Raw genomic sequence first — 19,237 nt, forward strand, 5'->3', positions numbered from 1 at the left:
ATGTACATTTCAGGATTTATGAATATTGATAACAACTGTACCTTTTGTATGACTGAACAAGAAAGAATAAATCATTTGCTCTACAAATGCTCTATATTCAGCACAGCTGCAGTTCCACTCTGTCACAGTCTATGGTCTGGTATTAAATGGTATGTGGCGCCCTCATCTGTCCAAGTCTCAGCACTGCACCTTAGATTTAAACAAACTGTAATGGTTGATGTCACTTCTACTAAAGCTCGTTTTATTTTGGCTTCATTTGTTAAAAACTCGCTGTAGTTTTGCCTCAGGCTGATTTCAGTCACATGACTTCTGTACACTTGCAACTAACAATTGTTTTATTATTTGATTCATCTAAAAATGATTATTAATTGTATGCTCTCTCTGGAAAATGTATATTGATCTGAATGAGCCTTCTTTAATGAACAGAGCTGAACTATTTTCATGATTAAAATGTAAGAAAATAGTGGAAATGAGTGACTTGGATGTTGCCTTATGCAGTGACTGTTAACAGAGGTTGAGGTTGGAAACATTGACTGTGTTCATTAATATTAGAGGTGTCATTTATGTTCATGAAGGAAATGAGAATTTCATGATTTGTTCATATGAGTAACACTGCACAGTTGTTCTAATTAAAGCAGAAGATTGATCCAAACTTCGAAGGAACATTTAAGAGGTTTATTGTAACGATTCATATTGTACATTATGTTGTTACTGCTATACTTCAGGCTCATTGTAGCAGTTTACAGTCGCATATTTATGAGCTTGTCATAATATATTGTATTCTCAGTTAGTCTCATACATGATTTTATGTGTATTGTACAGTTACAGATCAGCACTGTATTTATTTGTTTATTAATTCAGCGTAAAGAAGAAGAAAATAAATACAAATGCACCGTTTGAAACTATCTGCGTCTCTTATTGAAACCAAGCAGCTGCTACCATAGCAACAAATGAATCAGCCTGAAGCAAATTACAGCATTCATCCAACAGGTGGACACCTGGAGACATTCATTTTACCATCATATATGGCAAAGAGAAGCAGAAAGTCATCACATTTTACAAAGTGGAACGGCCTAATTGTTTGGCATTTTTGCACACGTTTCACAGCGCTGTATTAGCCATTACCCATAATGCAATTCAATTCAATTCAATTCCAATAACAATTCCAATTCCAGAACCAGTCTCGTGCCTTGTGACGTCACATAATGACTAGTGACATCACACACAAGCTCTCGTTCTCCGAGGTTGTATATAGGAGTCGTTTCTGTCTTCAGACTCACTTCCACACTCCCACAGGACCCGTGGTTGGAAGCTCTGTTCTGCCGGATCGCAGCCCACTGACACACGGCTGCGGTGGAGGCCCACACATCCTGCCGGATCCACGCCCCGGCCCCTGCGATATGCAGCGGCTGGAGCGCCGGCAGGACGGGCTAAGCGTGGTCCGGTCCTCAGAGCTTTCAGGAGTCCTCCGTGGGAGCAGGGGGCGGGCGGCCAGTAGGGAGACCCGGGAGATTCTCCCGGTGACCTGAGGCCACCTGTCCGCCCCCAGTGGATTCAAACTCTAATAAAATCTATTAGTATAGGTCAATAAACAAATAAATAAACAAATAAATAAACAAACTGGCTGGAAGCCCAATGCTAGGGGCTAACATGCAGAACCAAAATGACATTAAACATGATGACACAATCAAATAATCACATGATACTAATATTCATTATCATTGATTATTCATCACACATATCTACAGCACTAATCAATAACAGACATTTTAATCAGCTAAGAATTCAGCGGGAAACTTTCCTCCAAACACACAAATATACAGTTAAATATTATCTGAGCTCAGCCCACATCTTAAATACAAACATGAGAGAAACATATACACTTTACATCCACAGTTATATACAGAGCACCTTTACACCTGATTATTACTGCAGTGTTTTGTTTCATACATTCAGCAATATGTCAGTGATATGTTCACAAGCTGCCAATCCAATACAAACATTTGAACTATTTGAAAAAAGGCTCAAATGTATTGATTTATTTTGAACAAAAATGAATAAAACAGTCTATATTTTTAAATCAGGGTCTAGTGTCCACTTGCTGAGGTGAGGTTGTACATAAGACCTCAAACTGGTTATGTGTTTGTAGCTGAGGAGCGCAGCTACCGACACATGGATGAGTGGAAGTCCGCTGGGGGCATCCCGTCCTCCTCCACCGGCCTTAGGGCCTTGGAGACCGGTGGAGAATGAAGGGAGCACCTGCTTAGCCAGCCGGATCAGCCAAATCAGACAGGGTAGATAGAGCTGAGGGTAGGGTAGGCAACATAACAAAATGTGAAAACAATGAAGGGTTCTGACACTGAATGTTCTGTAAGTGGGATACAGATCAACACTCCCTCTGTGGCAGTCAAAAACGTTAGCAATTGTGCTGTGGGAAAGCTCCATATATATATGCTTTCAAACTTAATTGTGATTCCCAGTCCATTATTCTCACCTGGCAGATCTTTAGCCAATTTACTGTAGCAGATATCACAAACACTCCATGTCATAGGTATTTATAGCATATACATGCATGTCTGACAGATTTTGATCATTGAATGGATCATTTTGCATGTGATACTCAAACAATGAAAGAATGTTTATAAGCTGTGAAGAGTTTGACAGTTTCCCTGAGAATCAGGTAATCAGTTTTGATCAGCCATATACAAGTGATTTTTGTGCAGATTTGTAGAGGATTGTACTTACTCTTTTGCACACATGTACCAAAACACTGCAATTTGCTTGAATGAATGAGAAATTCTAATCTGTTCTGAACTCCAAACTAATTGTTCAGAGATTTAAGCTTAATGTTTTGAAAAATGCTTTTCTCATTTGAGAATTGAGGCAAAGCGTATGAGAAAAACTGTAAGAGGAACAGACTTCCAAATTGTGAAAACAGTGAAGGGTTCTGACACTCTCTGAATGTTCTGTAGGTGGGGTACAGATCAACACTCCTTCTGCAGCAGTCACAGTTTGCCTGGAAAACCAATCTGGTTGGAATAATCACCCTCAGATTGGGAGCAGCCTGCTGTGTTCTTGGCCAAATACAGTACTGCATTTGTCTGATGGATCTGCAGCAGGATCTATTGGCCTGTTCAAAAGTCCTACAATGTTTAGTTCATAAACAAAATAAGACAACAGTGACAACAAAACTCTGTAGTTATTTTAATTCTTGTGAAAAAAACAAATTGTAAGGTTTGCAAATGTGACATTGTGCCTCAACGCATTGACGTGGGAAACATATTTCAAGAGCCCAGCACACTGAGCTATCAGTTAATTACATACATGTACATATTAACAGCTCTGCAGTATTTTTTTAAAGACTAATACTGTTTTTGTTGATATGGTCAGAGGTTGAATTATTTAACTGTATGATCGATCTTTAGTTGTGGTGCTAGATTGGTCTGTAAGTGTTCCTATATATTTATATTATTCTGTACCTCAGTGCATGTAGCATGTTATGTGCAACAGTAACACACGCCTCAGCCTCAACATGGCTTTTCTCTTACCAGAGAAGCAACACTGTAAAGTTCAGAAAGGTGAGATTCATTAGCTTCATTAAGGCTAAAGTTCATTTATGCAGAAGCAGTAGCACAGTGATAAACAGTTAGATGAGTGTTTCCTGTATCATGTGCGGACGAGTGAGGCCAGGTACACCCACACAGACAGGACGTTATTGGGGTAGGGGTGCACGTACACAGCCAGGGCAAACTCCACGTTTGATGCCTGAATATTGTGGACTCCTGTGCTGTACACCGCCTCTATGATGGGCTGAATCTCAGAGAATGGCAGATGCAGGGGGAATCCTGAGATCTAAATAGAAACATATGACTATTAGTGGTAATTTATGATATGAATCTCATCCAAGTGAAATCATGTGCTTTCCATCAGCTTTTACAGAGCAGAGATCATTGAGATGATAGATTGATGTTGATGTCATACGGTGACTCAGTGCAGTAGCTGTTTTAAGTCACACCCATTTCAGACTCACCCTGTTGTCTCCCAGCAGGCTTTGCAACTCATGACGGTGCCCCTCAGCCATGTCCCGGCCCCCACTCAGCTCCAGTTTGGGCAGGAATTGTTTGAGGGTGGTGGTGCAGTAGCGGTTCCAGCGGGTTGGGTGACGAGGGCGCCACTCCATGATCTTCTCCTTCAGGATCTTCTCAATTCTGTGGAGAGTGAAATTTTCATCTTGATTGCAGTAAAAATTCACATGACACAGTGTTAGTAGTAATAAAGACACCTGCCACTACTCACCTGTCCTGGAGCTCTGCAGCAGCTGCTTTGTCTGTGCGCCGATACACCAGCTCCTCCGGCTGAAGAGATTTAGTGAAACAAGGATGACATCACCAGAAAACCAACGATAAGACTACACAGGGATAAAGACCACTCACCTGCACACTAGACAGCCCAGGGTGGGAGAAGGATCTGGAGAAAAAGGGCTTCCACAAATTGGCTTTTGTGATGTCAAAACTCATCCTTACTGGTGAGATGTACTCTTGAATGTTTAACCACACCTAGATAGGTCACAGAACAGTCAATTATTTGCTGCAAACAGGAACTTATTAAAGAGTCAGACTTCACATTGTGAACAGTTTATTTAATGACATATAGCTGCTTTCTCCTCACTCACGTTGTCAGCGTTGACCAGGCAACCAACAGTCTGCAGTGGGCAGAAGGTGTCATACTGGCCATAGTACTGACCACTGCTGGGGTTCCAGATCAGGTAGCGGCTCTGCTCAGAGGTCAGGACATAAGCTGTGGGTCCCTGAGAAAGAGAAAGACCAGAGAGCTTAGTGCTGCCACTGAAGGCCTTAAAACCTCCACACTATTAGCTGGAGGGGGTAGCCCTATAAACATGATTGCCAATGACTGACTGAGTGTCTACTGGCTGTTGCTCTTTCAAAATAAATCGGCACCAACAGGTTCTACTAGAGGGGTGTTTACAGCTGCAGTGGTGCTTAGCGTATTTGTTGATATATTTAGAGACTTTTTTCCAAAACAGCTCTTAGCGACAAATCTAGTGAGAAACCTTCGCTACTTTCCATAGAAGAGAGTCTCGAGTTCTGTCCTCTCTGTATCGGTAACTGGCAGAAAGGTCAGTTGTATGAGAGATCAAATAAAATGTCTCTTCTAACTTTCTCTGTGACTGATCATGTTACAGCAAATCCATCTGAAATCACAGCTCAGTCTTTGTCTTGAACTGATGTGTTTGGTGATTTTGTCAGACAACGTTGTGGTTATAAATTCAGGATTTTAGCAGCAGCTTGGAGGTGACTGCTGGTTAATCTGTAGTCTTAATGTGCCATGTTTCAGTCACTGTTTCAAACTTCAGACAAAACATGTGAATGAGAACAGCTTTATTGTGAATTCAGTTGTATTAAAATACTGTATATGTGAGCACAGAGAGGAGGAGAGAAGAGAACAGATAAAGAGCTGAAACCAGCTATTAACATCCATCTCAGGTGAGTGGTCAGCTCTAAGTTCAGGTGTGAACGCCACTAAGACGCATTGAGGATGCATTTGAGATCTGATCACTCACATTCAGAGGTGGTCTGGGCCACATGTGTCCACAGTGTTTTGTCAGTGTGAACGCAAATGTGTCCTGGCAACACTGAAGGACCAACTACTCTACTGACGTCCTCTGCCACAGTCTGATTAGTCCCAAAACAGTTTATAATGAACCAAAATATTTTACAATTTCAAATGAATAAAACTTTATTTCACTCTAAAGCTATGAGCAGCAGTAATTCGCTCAACCCCTCCGTGCCCCCCCCCCCGCCAGGTGTGAACAGGGCCTATGATTCAATGACGTCAGCTGTTTACAGCTGTTCCACTACAGTTTTCAACTATGTCCTCAATTTCACACTTTGACCATACTCTTGTTTTTATAACCCTGACAAACACTTCTAATCTCATTAACTAATGAAAAAGTGTCTGTTTCATGTTTTACACATGTCACCCACCTCTGGTATAGCAGTGCCAATTATCAGCCAGGCTTTCTTGCCCATAGACAGAAAGTAGTTGCACAACAGTACAGCATGTTCTTCTTCATCTCCTGCTAGGAGGGTGAGGAATTGCTATAAACAAGAAGAGGAAACACAAGGTAGCGTAAGATGGGCATTCCTCTCCTTTTACAAAAACAATGTCTCACAGAGAGTTGACTCACATCACAGGTGCTCCACAGGTCACAGGCACCGGAGAATGAAACTCTGTCTGGCAAGAAAGGGATGAGCGAGACAAACCGGGCGACCAGGGCCTGATTAGAGAGAGAAGAAGTGGCCCCAATAAATAACGAATACAGGCAACTGGAGAGCTGCTTTCTATATTCAGTTCAATCACACTGACCGTGGTTTCCTGGGGGTTATTAGGGAAGGCATCCAGTAACTCTTGTGGGGGGTTGAGTGGTCGAATATAACGCGTGATGAAGACTGTCTTCCCATTGAGGTCTATGACAGTTGTAATGCAGGGTCTGTCTGGATATCCCTGTGCTGCATCCCGCTCAAATCTCTCTGAAGCCTGCAGTAAACGCTCATCTTCCTGGCTGTCAAACTGCACACCAAAGTCAAAATTGGATGAATACAGGTGTCAACACTATGTAGATTTATTAATATACCTTGAGAACAATGTGTTCAGGAATGGGTGGATTAGATGAATAAAGGAGGATGAGTGTTCTAAAGGGCTTTTACCTTAATTTCCTTTATCTAGTACATGCAGCAGAGACAAATCAAGTAAGTGACACAAAAGGATGAAAAAAATAAGAGAAAATTAATATACTGATGTTAAACTTCTATGATCAAACAAATACACTTTAAATTAACTGGATGTGAACATAAATGTCAAAATATTAAAAAAGAAACTAATCTAAAGACATAAATGAATATGACACAGTGATGCAGAATGGGAACTAAAAAGCATACACACTCCATCCTTTAGGTCTGCACTGGATGTGACTTACCTTCTCCCTAATAGACTCCCCAGGCACCAGCTGAGGTTCAATGGTGATGAACAGTGTGATAAATGCTCCCTCACTCAGGCTCCGCAAAATATCATAACCATCATTAGTGCCATGGCTCCGCTCCTTGCTGTACCCCAGCAACACTGCTGGTGTATTCACCTTGAATGTTCCATCAATCTGCCAGATGCAAATGAAAAAAATAAGTCAATAGTGTAGACAGTTTTTGTGCCTTTTCTGTAAATAAAGCCACAGCATCTCAGGACTCTCACCCTGGCCTGAGAATAAATGGTGCTGAAAGGAATCCTGACAGAACCTAACCAGTGCTTCTCTGTGCGGGTGTGTATTGATTTTCCTCTGTCTGCATCATTCTGAAAGTAAAACACTGCAGTTAAAGGAACATATCCTCACACAAACACTGTGAGTGAGATGAGAGAAACGGAACATCACAGTGTTTTACTCACCATTCCAGTTTCATAAACCACCTCATCAAATATGCTGATGAAGACTTCATCTTTGACTGACTGTAAGCTTGCAGTGCTGTAGTCACCATTCGGGGCACTGCAGAGAAGAAAGCCAGAATTCAGCTACATTATTGAAATTAACGCAATTAAGTGCTAATTAAAATGACATAGAACTAGAAACTATTCAATAAACTTTCATTCAATCTTCCTGATACTGTCTCAGATAGTTATACATCTTACGAGCCACTGGATGTACTGGGACTATGCTGAACCTGCATGTCACCAGAAAAAAGTCAAGCCATGAAATAAACTGTTGTTGTTGTTGTTGTTGTTCACCTGAATGGCAGCTGCAGCTCCTCGTTCCAGCAGGGGTTCGGTCCATCCGCTGTGGTTGTTTGAAGTACGGTGCGCTGGAAGGAAACCTCCACGAATGGCCGCACTTGTACCTACATAAACACAAAAGGACAGATAATATAAATAAAACAGATCACATTGCAGAAAGCTCTGCAATAGGGTTAAGGTGTATTGTACCTGGCTGAGGAGCCAATCGGAGCCGACCTGGATGGCGCTCTGAGGCGACTGTGCTGATTTACTGCAATAAAAATGCATTAAAACAAAGTTCAGCATTTTCTCTAGTGTCAAAACTCTTGAAAAGTCATCACAACAGAAATACAATACTAATATTTTTAAGAAAATGCCTGAGGGTAAATGAGGACTTTCATTAGACTCTAATGTATTCTGATTCAGGCTTGGTGCGCTGGACACTCACTTGCTCTGGGGTCTGCGGATGGGGATGTCATAGGCCCGGATGAGGTTGATCAGAAGTTTGATGTCTCCATCTGACAGATTCTGAGCCGTCACCTTCTTTCTATCTTTCCTCTGAGGTTTCAGCGGCCGCTTGGGCTCAGCCAGCTTGAAAAGGTTGAGTCCCAGAAGCCTGTCACAACAAACACCTTGATTCAGTCATTCATTTAAACTGACATCAGACTGAATGCGAGTAAGTATAAGTACACATTTTCATGGGATTATTACCACCAACAGTACACAGTCCCTCCAGGTATTTGCGATTTTGCCATCAAAACAGTGATATGTTGAATCTCAACATCTCATTCCCATGTGACCTTTGGTGGCACGGTAAGAAAAACTGGTTTATACTGTGTTGCTTAATTTGTATCTACTGTGTCCAGCTACAATACTTTGTCATGAAGAAGAGAGCAACTCTGCAGTTAGCAATCTCTCAGTATCATAGCAGCCAACGCAAGATGAATACATTTAGGCAAAACTGCCTAATTTAAAAAAAAAAAAAAAAAAGTTTAATTTAACATTTTTGTGCCTCACTACTATTTCATTGATGGTAACATTTATCTATTATCAAAGTTTTATGATTTTAAACTGGACTACATCTTCTGCAGATTCCTAGAAGGACTGAATACAACAAAAGGCAGACTGTCACTACTGTACTGGTTCTCAGGGTTCAAACTAAATGGAGAAACAGAGACACAGGGGGTGGGAGAAAAAGAAAGAAACTCTAAGCACATACCCAGGACCTGCACCACTGTTAAAAACGCACAGCAGGAGAATATCAGAAAAATGGAACAGAAGAAATTATAACATTCACCTCAATAATGAAAAAAATGTGCAAAGAAACACTTAACAGTCTGACTGACACTGGTGTACATCAACGTGCATAAATCTGCTCAGACATCATCGAAGACTGAAATTAATTTCTGATTTTCTCTCATCATGTCCACATGTTGTGAGACCTGCTCTGAGACACCACCTTGAACAGTTCCAGAGAACAGTATTACTCAGCCAGGGGAATGCAGTGTTGAGTCGAGATCAAATAAACCGAAACAACATCAGGCCAAGAAACATACTTACACCAGCTTGTGGTTTATATAGGCCCTGTCACTCTTTCTGATAGGTGGATTTGGCTGTTGATCCCACAGTTCAAGGTACTCCAAGTTATTTAATCTTTTTCTTTACAACTGGAGCAGGGAGTTCAGTCATTTTTCAATTCTATCTGACAAGACGAATAAGCGTGGCGTCCACAGAAATGATACATTACAATACACAGAGTAGCCTTTAGTATTTAGTGACTGACAAAAAAGACATATGTTTACTGTAACACATAACATGCATAACACAAACATAAAGGCTGGGAGTTAATGTTGGCGGGGGGTATTTACCCAATGCTAGGTATCTCCTCTTCTACAACTATGTCTGACAGGAGGTAGTGATGCTTGGCAAGAAGAAATCTGTTGATGACTGATTCTCGGATCTGTGGGAAAATTCCAAAATATGTTACACTAAGCGCAACCATATGCTAAATACTGGGTTAGAAATATGTTTAGATCAAATGTGTTTCTTACTTTCTGAAGGTATTTGGCAACTAAAGCTCTGTGTGAATCCAGATGTTCTTTGGTGTCAATAATCTCTCCTTCTTTCAGTCTCTTCTCATACTCCTGAAATCATTTTAAACAAAGAAAATCCTCATCCTCATTCTGCCATATTCATAATATTCTACATCATGTAAATATTTGGAAGGCTGACCTGGAACGTCTTATCAGGGACTTCTCTCTCCAGAGCAGGAATAAATTTGTAATTTCGAAACTCTGCAACTTCTTGGCTCCGGAGCCTGAGCAGGCGAAATCTCCTGGACCTCTCAAACTCTTCATCAGTCACAAAGTTAAACTCTTCCTGGAGCTGTTCCAGACGGAAGTACTCCGGAGCTGTCACCTCTCCACTGCTGGCCACCTGGTGAACCACAGACACAAAGAGAGAAAGTGTTCGTTACAAAAATGAAAAACTTGAAGTCTCCAGGGGTTGTTGAGACGTCATTGTGATGCACAGTCCTGTATTCTGGTACCCACCTTGAGTAGCTGCATGATGGAGGCATTCTTTGGATCATTGGGGTCCAATCGTGACTGTGTGGCCCACTCCCCAATTTTTTTCATGTCATAGAGTCCAGATGCACCAATATATGTGACGGCATCAAGACGGGCCAAGCCACTGAAACACAAAGTGATTAAAATGACTAAAAGCTACAGTGTTCTTGAGTCATGTGTTACATTGACAAAGCACAAGGTGTTTTAGGTCATAAACTCCACACTGTGAACACAATAAAACTAAAGACTATTTTTCTAAACCTGCTATGAGTTACTTATTTGCATCAACAATTAATGAGCCTTGAGCTTCATTTATGAGCTTTGTTATTAGAGAATACAGCTGAAAACACATACAATAAGCATGCATGGGAATGTCTATGGTATGGCAATTTGACTAAGAGTACCCCCCCCCAACCCAACCGGTCGAGTCAGACCTCCGCCCACCCTGAGTCCGGTTCTGTTTTTTTCCTGTTAAAAGGGAGTTTTTCCTCCTCACTGTTGCCAAGTGCTGCTCATTGTGAACTGCTGTGTTTCTCTTTATAATATAATATTCTATGACTTGACCTTAGCTTATGAAGTGCCTTGGGATAATGTTTGTTATGATTTGGCGCTATACAAATAAAAATGAATTGAATTGAATTAAACAAGTTTCAAGCTGCAAAGTTTATATCATGCTGACATAAACTGAAACCACTGGCTGGCTAGAGAGTAGGAAAATGCATTCATGAATATAACCACCTGTGCTATGCTTTGTAAAATGCTCAGAAGGGATGTAAATAATACAGGGTTTGTAGTTCATGAGCTAAAGAATGTAAAACCTCCAATAGTGTACTTAAAGTGATACTACCTGTGTACGCCAGCAGGGTGTTGAGACACAGGAGGGGCAAGCGGTACATCATCCTCCCCAATGCCCCAAGAAACACAGCACGACAGCTTACCGGAGGTCAGCAGGATCTGTTTGTTACTGCCATCAGCCTCAAAGGAGAGGGGGACATCTGAAGAGACATACGAGAGACAGGAGGACAGGGACTGAGATAAGTTAAATGACAAGCTGGCTTGTTACTGAAATGGTTTCAAATTTAGACATTTACCACTTCCAACTCCCTCATGGTCAAACATCTCTCTCTGGTTGCTGCTAAACTCAAATTCTTCCAGAGGGCCGCTACCAGTCAAGACCGAGGGTTCTGGCACAGGGACGAACACTTGAGCCAGGAGGGAACATGATGATCCAATCTCCTCAAACACCTGCCCACAAACAGTGCACAACCATACACGTGCAGAAATGGTGAGAATACAGTTCCTGTGGCCATCTATCAGCAGCAGCACACTTAATATTTATTTCTGTACTGTACCTGCAAGTTGATGCTTTGAGGACAGTTAACTATTTTGAGATTGAAAATCTGACCAAAGTGCACTCTGAAATCACTGTTCAGGGAGCGGCTGTCAGTTCGGGAAACCTCTTTGTCATTGTATAGGATCTTGATGAAAAGAGAGCGCCTTGAAATATCCTCTCTTCGAGCTATTTCAGCCCTACAACAAGGGGAAAACAAAATGATAAAACATCCACTGTACCACAATCAAAGTGCAGATCGTCTTCGATCATCTTGCTTTTCTCAAAACAAGAGAGGAATCAACCATCGGGTGAGATCATTTCATTAGTTTCAAAGACAAATGAAGCTGTTTCACAATAGCCTTAATTCAAGTTGCAGTATCGTGACACAAGTGGATTTATTTGTTGTTTCTGCATACTTTTATTAAATTAAAATCTTCTCTAAAATCTGTCTGAAGAAACAGACATTCTCCATGTTTCTGCTCATACCTGGGGCAGAGTTCATTGGCGGTGATCTTTCCGGATGCCGACAGCTCAGGGATCAGGATGGACTCTCCTGGTTTCCTGCGTATCCTAGAGGCTTTCTCTCTGACTTGCTGCTCTATAGAGTCAAAGTCTGGCTTCTTAGGAGGCTCTGGCTTTGGGAGGTCTTCTTCAACGGGCCCTTCTGATTCGCTCAACTCTTGGTCTTCTTCTTCTTCTTCTGTATCGCCCTGTACCTGTCCTTTCTTCTTCTTTTTTCTCTTTTTCTTTTTGGTTTTCTGAAAACAAGGAACACAAGATATACAGCATGCTTGGGTATCATTATATGTTTATATATGCACACAATATACAAGGCTATTCTGATCTCAAACCACAATTTTAACTTTTTTTTCTCAGAAACTAATGATGCTAATAAACATATCTAATCAGGTGTAAGAAAATGACTGAGCTAAGCTAAATAAATAGTAAATACTGTCGGTAGGCACCTGTTTTCTTCTCGAGAGCTTCCACTCCTCCAGCTGTTTCCTGTACTCAACCAGCTCTCTCTGGTAGTCCTCCTCACTCTCAGCCTCCAATTCCACAACCTCTGCCAAGATTTCATCTTCATACTTTTGCTCATCTGACGGCCGGTCTACATTCTCTCTGGAGCAAATGTGGACACCACGGGACATTAGTAACATAGGAGAATATGTAGGACACAACAAGATAACAGACACATTATTCGGTAAATACAGTGGCAGGAAAAAGTAAGTGAACTCTTAGGAATTACCTCCATTTATGTACAAACATGTCCTTAAATATACTGGGAAAATGTTTTATGGACTGATGAAACTAAGGTTGAATTGTTTGGGGAAAACATGCAGCATTATGCATGGTGTAGAAAGGGAACTGCATACTAACATCCCAACATCATCATCCCAAAGGTGAAGCTGGGTGGAGGGAGCATCATGATCTGGAGCTTCGCTGCCTCTGATCCTGTCCCTCTGTCCTGAATAGAAACGTGAAAACCAGACATCCCGAGAATATGTCTGGGCTGAAGCAGCTCTTTAAAGAAGAATGGTCCAATCCTCCCCTGAACATTGAGCAGATCTGATCAGGAAGCTCTTGTTTGAGGTTATTGGTGCCCAGGTTTAGGGACACTGTGATTGTCTACATTTTTGACTTAGATGAAAATCAGATCACATTTTATGACAAATCAGGGCAGAAAAGCAGGTCATTCCAGAGGGTTCACATATTTTTTCTTGCCATTGTATTTGTTAGGGGTTGTAAAGCAATAACATTCTAGAGATGTAGAGATCTACCTTCTGAGGTAGAGCTTATAAGGTGTGTTGGTGAACTTCTGAAACTCTCTTAGGGCCTTGATCTCCTTCCACACTTTAACTATGTTCTTCAGCAGAGTCCGGTCTTTCTCCTGCTCAGTGTCTCGCAGCTGCCGTGTGTTTCTATGATAGTTTGAAGGACAAACATACAGCAGGAATATTGATTGTCATAGTTCCAAGGGTACTGTACATGCTTCTAGGCTGAATAGGACTTGGATTGGAGACAATCTGGTGAACTCACCGAACCTCCAGACTGTACTCAGATATCCTCTGCTGCATGGCCTGAGTGAGGCTCTGCCTGCCGTGGATCTCAAGCATATTCCGTAGTGCACTCCTCAATCCATTCAGCTGCAGCAGACAGAAAATACTAAATAAACTGCATATATACACACACATATATATATATATATAGCCTCTTTTAATAATAAAAGAACATTTCAAATGTATTCTACAGATATGAAGGCTTAGTGTTAGTCAGCTGGTGGAGTTTACCTTGTCAGTAAGGTGTCCTGTGAGGTTATTGTGCTGCCTGGTGAGGTACTGATCATACAACTGAGCTAGACGGGCGCCCAGGACATGTTCACGACTGAAGAGAGGGTGATGGGAGAAGATCAGACCAGCAACATCAACATCAAGTTGGTAATCTCCCTCAGCATCCGCTGTGCCGGTGATGTACAGATCTGCATACTTGGACTTCACTGCCTGGTGGATTGAATAACATCATCCATCATGTGATGTTCTGTAAAATAATGATCGCTATGAAATATATTCAGCGCCTGTGCTTTGCTTGTATGTGTCTAAGTATGTGTGCAAACTTAAGGAAGCATGAAATTGTTGGCTGGATTAATAGCCCCATTAGGGGGTGCTGTAATGTAATGTAATGTCATGCATGACAATAATGTACCATAAACACCCAACTGAAGTACAACGAATGCTCTGTTTCCCAGATGATCACCTCTGACAGCTGCACCTATCTCCTGAATTTAAAAAAAATACATGAAGATCTTTGATGGTACTAAGGTGATGCAGACTTGTTTCCTATCCAGTGAACCAGAGCTTAACACTGCTTCGGATATGTGTAACCATCATCAGTTCACTGAGGGTTTATGTACAGTAGTGGCCATATTTTGGTTCTACTGTCAGTCACACCATTTCCAAAATTGTGATTAGTAAAGTCTAGAATTAACTGCTTTTCATAAGGATGCAGATGAATCATGAAATCCAGATTCAACTCAGAGAGAACACATAACTCACCTTTATCCAAATTGCCATACCATTTATCCTTTATGAATCAGTGGATGAAAGAAGTGAACCACATGTAACACAAGAGATATTTAATACATTTCTGTTTTCACTCGAGCTGCAACAAGTAGCTCATTAACTGATTAGCTCATGTACTACAGCTCTTTTTATTTAACAGATTTATTGCTTTGTTGCCAAACTCTACTTTAGAGCTTAAACAATTAGTCTTTTAATTGATTAGTAGATTGACAGACAATTAATTGGCAACTATTTTGATAATAAGTTAATTGTTTAATCAATTTTTCAACAAAAATACATAACCTATATTACCTGGTTCTTCAGGGTGATTTGTGTGGATTTGTCCCTTTGTTTAAGATTGATTGATAATTGAGAAAATAATCAGCAGATTAATGGATGATGAAAATAATCCACTGTCTTGTTTCTAGCAAAAGCCAATATTAAGAACAGGTAAATGCATATAAACCTAATATTTAATTTTTATGTCAGCTCTTCTTCAAAGGTAACTTCACAGCTTGTATTAGTTCCATTACCCATGATGCCGTGTTGGAGTTTAGATATAAGTGTATATTGTCTGTAACGATGGCGCCACAGATGTGTCAGCCTCCACCTCTCTGCTCTATTCCCTGATAAATCCCCCCCCCCATGTTCCTTTGTATCAAATGTCAAACTGCCCTTCAGCTTTCTTTCAAAATGGCAAAGGGGTTAGAGAACACTCAAATCTGAGGGCGCTGCAACCCTTTCCGTGCATGAATGTGCACAGGGCTTTAGATGTGATCGAAGTGAGAGTCACAGTGGGCATGTGCCTGACCTTCCTGTATACAGTTTGCAGTGCAGGGTCCAGGTCCTCCTCCATGTGGAAGAGAGGGGGTCTTGTAGATGATTCCTTTATGGGGTCAGGCAGAGCTATGATCCTGCCGTCATCTCCAAACCATTTCCTTCCCTTAACAAGTGATACAAATAAAAACAGACATATTTTAGAGAATTCCTGGAAGCTTCAGAACCAGTGATGTTGTTGAACGGTTGGGCATGTTGGTTGAGATTACCTCTTCCATCTTCAAAATGCGGTTCTCCAGAATATTCTCATTAGTCAGTGACACAGGAGGCCTCTCCCCTACATACAGACCCTCGTCCTCTAGATAACGGGGCTTCATGTTTTCAGGCAGTTTAATGGAGGTTGGAACTGTGATTGTAATAAATAAATAGTTATTATACTGAACAGAAAGATAAAGCTGACATCATAGTATTTAAGAGTTGTGCATTGGAATAAGGTGGTTTAGTACATGACGGAATACCTGTTTGAAAACTTGGCGTAAAGAAAAGCTCACTGTTTCTCTCCCTCTGAATAAGTTTTTGGTACCCAACATACTCTGCTTTCCTCACTTCCAGGAAGTCTTGGGACGACTGTTCAATGACGAATAAATCCTCCTCTGCATCTCGTACAAGAGGAGCTTCTTCACTCTAAGGCGGGAAAAAGAATATGAGGCATTTGAAACCTGCTTGAGTCTTATGCAACTGCAAGTGCGATTATACATAGATGTGCATTATGATAATGTAGCAGACCAAAGAGGAAGAGATGAAACAAGCACTAAATATGGTCCTAACTCACACGCTAAGCATCAAAATGTCTTTTTCAAATTAAATATTCCGTACCCTCACAGTCAAACATGAAAAATGTATTGTATTGTATTGTATTTCTCACGTAATGGATGCAAATGCTGAAAACATGCTGCTTAACCAACTGTAATAAGCCTCAATATAATTAAAGGTGTAGTTTTTGTATGGTTCACATAATGTATTAGAAACAGTCACACAATTGGAAAAGTCAACACGACAAGTGACTACTTACAAAATTGTTGGTGTCTTACCTGGTCTTCCCTTTCATCCTCATTATCTTCATCTACTTCACCATCTTCTTCAGCTTCATCTCGTCCTTCTTCATCTCCGTCATCCTCAGCTGTTTTTTTCTGTTTTTGTCTTTTCCTGCTAATCCTCTCCGCTTCATCTTGTGGATCTGGCTCAAAGTTGAATGTAAAGAAATTGTATGACTCCTCAGCAGTCGGTAGGCCACTCTCTGCCTGTATTTGAAAAGAATAAATCAATAAATGCAACGATACAAACGATTTGCACATAAGGGATTGAATTGTTTTTTTTTTAAAGCCTTACTCGTTTTGCCATTCCTCTGAACTTGACCCTGCTGCTGAGGTCCAGAGGGACATCATGTCTTCCAGCTCTGTCGGGATCAACCTGTAAAACTCTGGTAGTTAACCTTCCACTGCTGGTCTGTATTACAGGGGTACAATCATGGTTATTGATGTATATGCTCACCTCTTGGTCAAACCTTGTTACAGTGTCTCTGTCTCTGAGGCTTTGGAGGCGACTGGCTGGCTCAAGAGAGACCTCCTCCTCTTGCTGAAGGCTCTCACCTTTAGACTGGAATACGAGAGCCATTCATTATGCATAGGTACTTTTCATCAAGAGTCAGCAATTAGACATTTTTATCAAACAAGAGGATTTTGGAAAAGATATCTTTCAAATTTTTATTCAAACCCAAAACTGGTTTATGTGGAAAAAAGAAAACTAGTCTTACTCTGGCTGCTCTCAGCTTCTCCTCCAAGTGTCGTGTCACAAAGCTGTCTAAACGCTGAGAGTGGGAAGTAAGTTTAAGTCTTGGGGAGAGACCTAGAAGACAGAGGAACATCATGAAACAACAATACTCAGTATTGTATATGGCCAGTTATCAAACCTCAGTACTTACAGACTAAATCATCTCTATCTTTTACCTAATGATGCTGCTGAGTGCTTGGTCAGCTTCTCAGATTTGTTTACTTATTGTTTCATAAGATATTTACAGATTTAAACAGTAATTTCGTTGTTTTTAATTCTTACTTTAAAGTGTTTCTGTGGCTGTATTTTGAGAAGTTTGGCTCACTATGTTGAAATGAAAGTGAAACATATCCATGCACTTCAGGATAAAGGAACAACTAGTATAAAAGGCGAGGCCGTTTTAGCGAGATCATGGACACCAACCACTCTGAGAACCAGTTGGAGGTCTGGACAAAACCACTGGGTCAGCTGCCCCCTCAGCTGATTCCTCATCTTCACTGTGGGGCTGAATGGTGGATATTTCTTCCACATCATCATTGGACTCCTGAGCTGAAGACTGTTCAAGCAGCTAAAATACAACAAGAAATTGGGCGGGGATTAACAGTTTATTGTTACAGCTGATAAGTGGGTACAATTAAAGAATAAGGGAATGAGGACTGAGAGGGTGCCAGAGGAAGATTTACCCTCTTCTTCCTCCTCTGTCTCTGAGCCCGTAACGTGCGTTTGAGTGTCTCTCCTGGATCTTCATCACTGCCTTGAGGTTCCTGTTGTTTCACAAACCCACAGTTAAGACAAGCAGCAACAGAACTGCAGCTGCATTCACAGTTCTTAAAATGAAAGAGGATTCATATGAAAAGGCTATACAGTAGAGAGGTTGAGTCAGGCAGCCAGCAGTACAGACGAATGGAGGGGTTGATCTACAGTCTACAGTAACAAACACACACCAACCTTCATTGTGGTGTGTCGTTTCTCCTCACTCAACGTAGTAGATGGAACCAGAGCCTATTGAGTACAATTACATTTACTAAAGCGTTAGCAGCTCTCTTATCTCTGTCCCTGTGTATTTCTTGAGTGTGTATAAAGTGAGCCGCTCCTCCGGGTCATGTTGAGTCTTGTCGGGGAGGGCTCTTGTTCATTTGATGCTGGGTGTCCAAAGTAGCAAAACAAGACTTAACTTAAACCTTTAACAGCATTCATTTAAGTTAACTATGATAGACTTTACCTGAACGTCGTCCTCATTTTTGTTTTTTACCAAACTTTCTTGCAAAGCACGCCCTTTCTTCCGCAGTTTTTCTCGAATGTCACTAGAATAAAAGAGGGGGTTATTTTAAAGAAGACCTAACGTTAACTTAAAGGCTATCTTAGCTAGCTAAAGATGGCTAAATGTGGCTTTTCAGAGACGGAATAGCTACTTTAGAGTCGTTTATGGAAGAAACCAAGGCGGGAACAAGTACCTTGAGGAGGCCAGGTTGACGATGTTAGTTGTTTTTACAATAATTTTCTCGTGCTTAAATGGCTCTGACTATGTCTAATGTTGTTGTGGTCTAGTCTGTGTAAAATATTCTCCCTCAGTAGCACGGCCGTTACCGCTGCCTAGTAACGAGATAAACTACGTTTCAACCTACCTTGGAAACAAACGCCGGTGCAGACAACCCTCGGCAGTGTTGGAACTCCATTCGTCCGACAGACTGTCAATCAACTAACGTAATGACGCAATGAACTCTTCACTACGGGTTCCGAGAAGCCACAAAAAAATGCGCTTTGCAGAACGCCAACATGGAATGCTCCCTTAAGGCTGTTGTTTTTGGCAATATTTCCAATAGCAGCTCCGTTTTAACGGTTCATATTACGTTTTGTTAAATGTTTTTCTCACACGTTTCAGTTTTGTCTTT

General features: G+C 41.2%; 1 protein-coding gene across 1 annotated transcript; it reads right to left on the reverse strand.

The window, feature by feature from the left end:
* Positions 1–3,191: 3,191 nt before the first annotated feature.
* Positions 3,192–18,949, reverse strand: cc2d2a (coiled-coil and C2 domain containing 2A). Its single transcript, XM_056379212.1, has 38 exons — positions 18,800–18,949; positions 18,568–18,649; positions 18,294–18,347; positions 18,029–18,109; positions 17,769–17,913; positions 17,329–17,420; positions 17,067–17,171; positions 16,905–16,985; positions 16,607–16,816; positions 16,034–16,199; positions 15,785–15,921; positions 15,550–15,681; positions 13,971–14,180; positions 13,720–13,826; positions 13,461–13,601; positions 12,645–12,801; positions 12,166–12,437; positions 11,699–11,876; positions 11,438–11,591; positions 11,194–11,341; positions 10,332–10,470; positions 10,012–10,215; positions 9,831–9,923; positions 9,648–9,739; positions 8,228–8,395; positions 7,990–8,050; positions 7,795–7,904; positions 7,459–7,555; positions 7,267–7,365; positions 6,998–7,174; positions 6,388–6,591; positions 6,209–6,298; positions 6,006–6,119; positions 4,673–4,807; positions 4,434–4,556; positions 4,297–4,355; positions 4,031–4,208; positions 3,192–3,852 (listed from the first exon to the last, which is right to left on the reverse strand). Exons 3-38 carry the CDS (start codon positions 18,297–18,299, stop codon positions 3,667–3,669), a joined length of 4,851 nt encoding a protein of 1,616 aa, XP_056235187.1. The 5' UTR covers positions 18,300–18,347; positions 18,568–18,649; positions 18,800–18,949; the 3' UTR covers positions 3,192–3,666.
* Between the last annotated feature and the right edge of the window lie 288 nt (positions 18,950–19,237).

The sequence above is a fragment of the Seriola aureovittata genome, chromosome 6 (genome assembly GCF_021018895.1).
Source record: "Seriola aureovittata isolate HTS-2021-v1 ecotype China chromosome 6, ASM2101889v1, whole genome shotgun sequence".
In the NCBI taxonomy this organism is placed as follows: Eukaryota; Metazoa; Chordata; class Actinopteri; order Carangiformes; family Carangidae; genus Seriola; species Seriola aureovittata.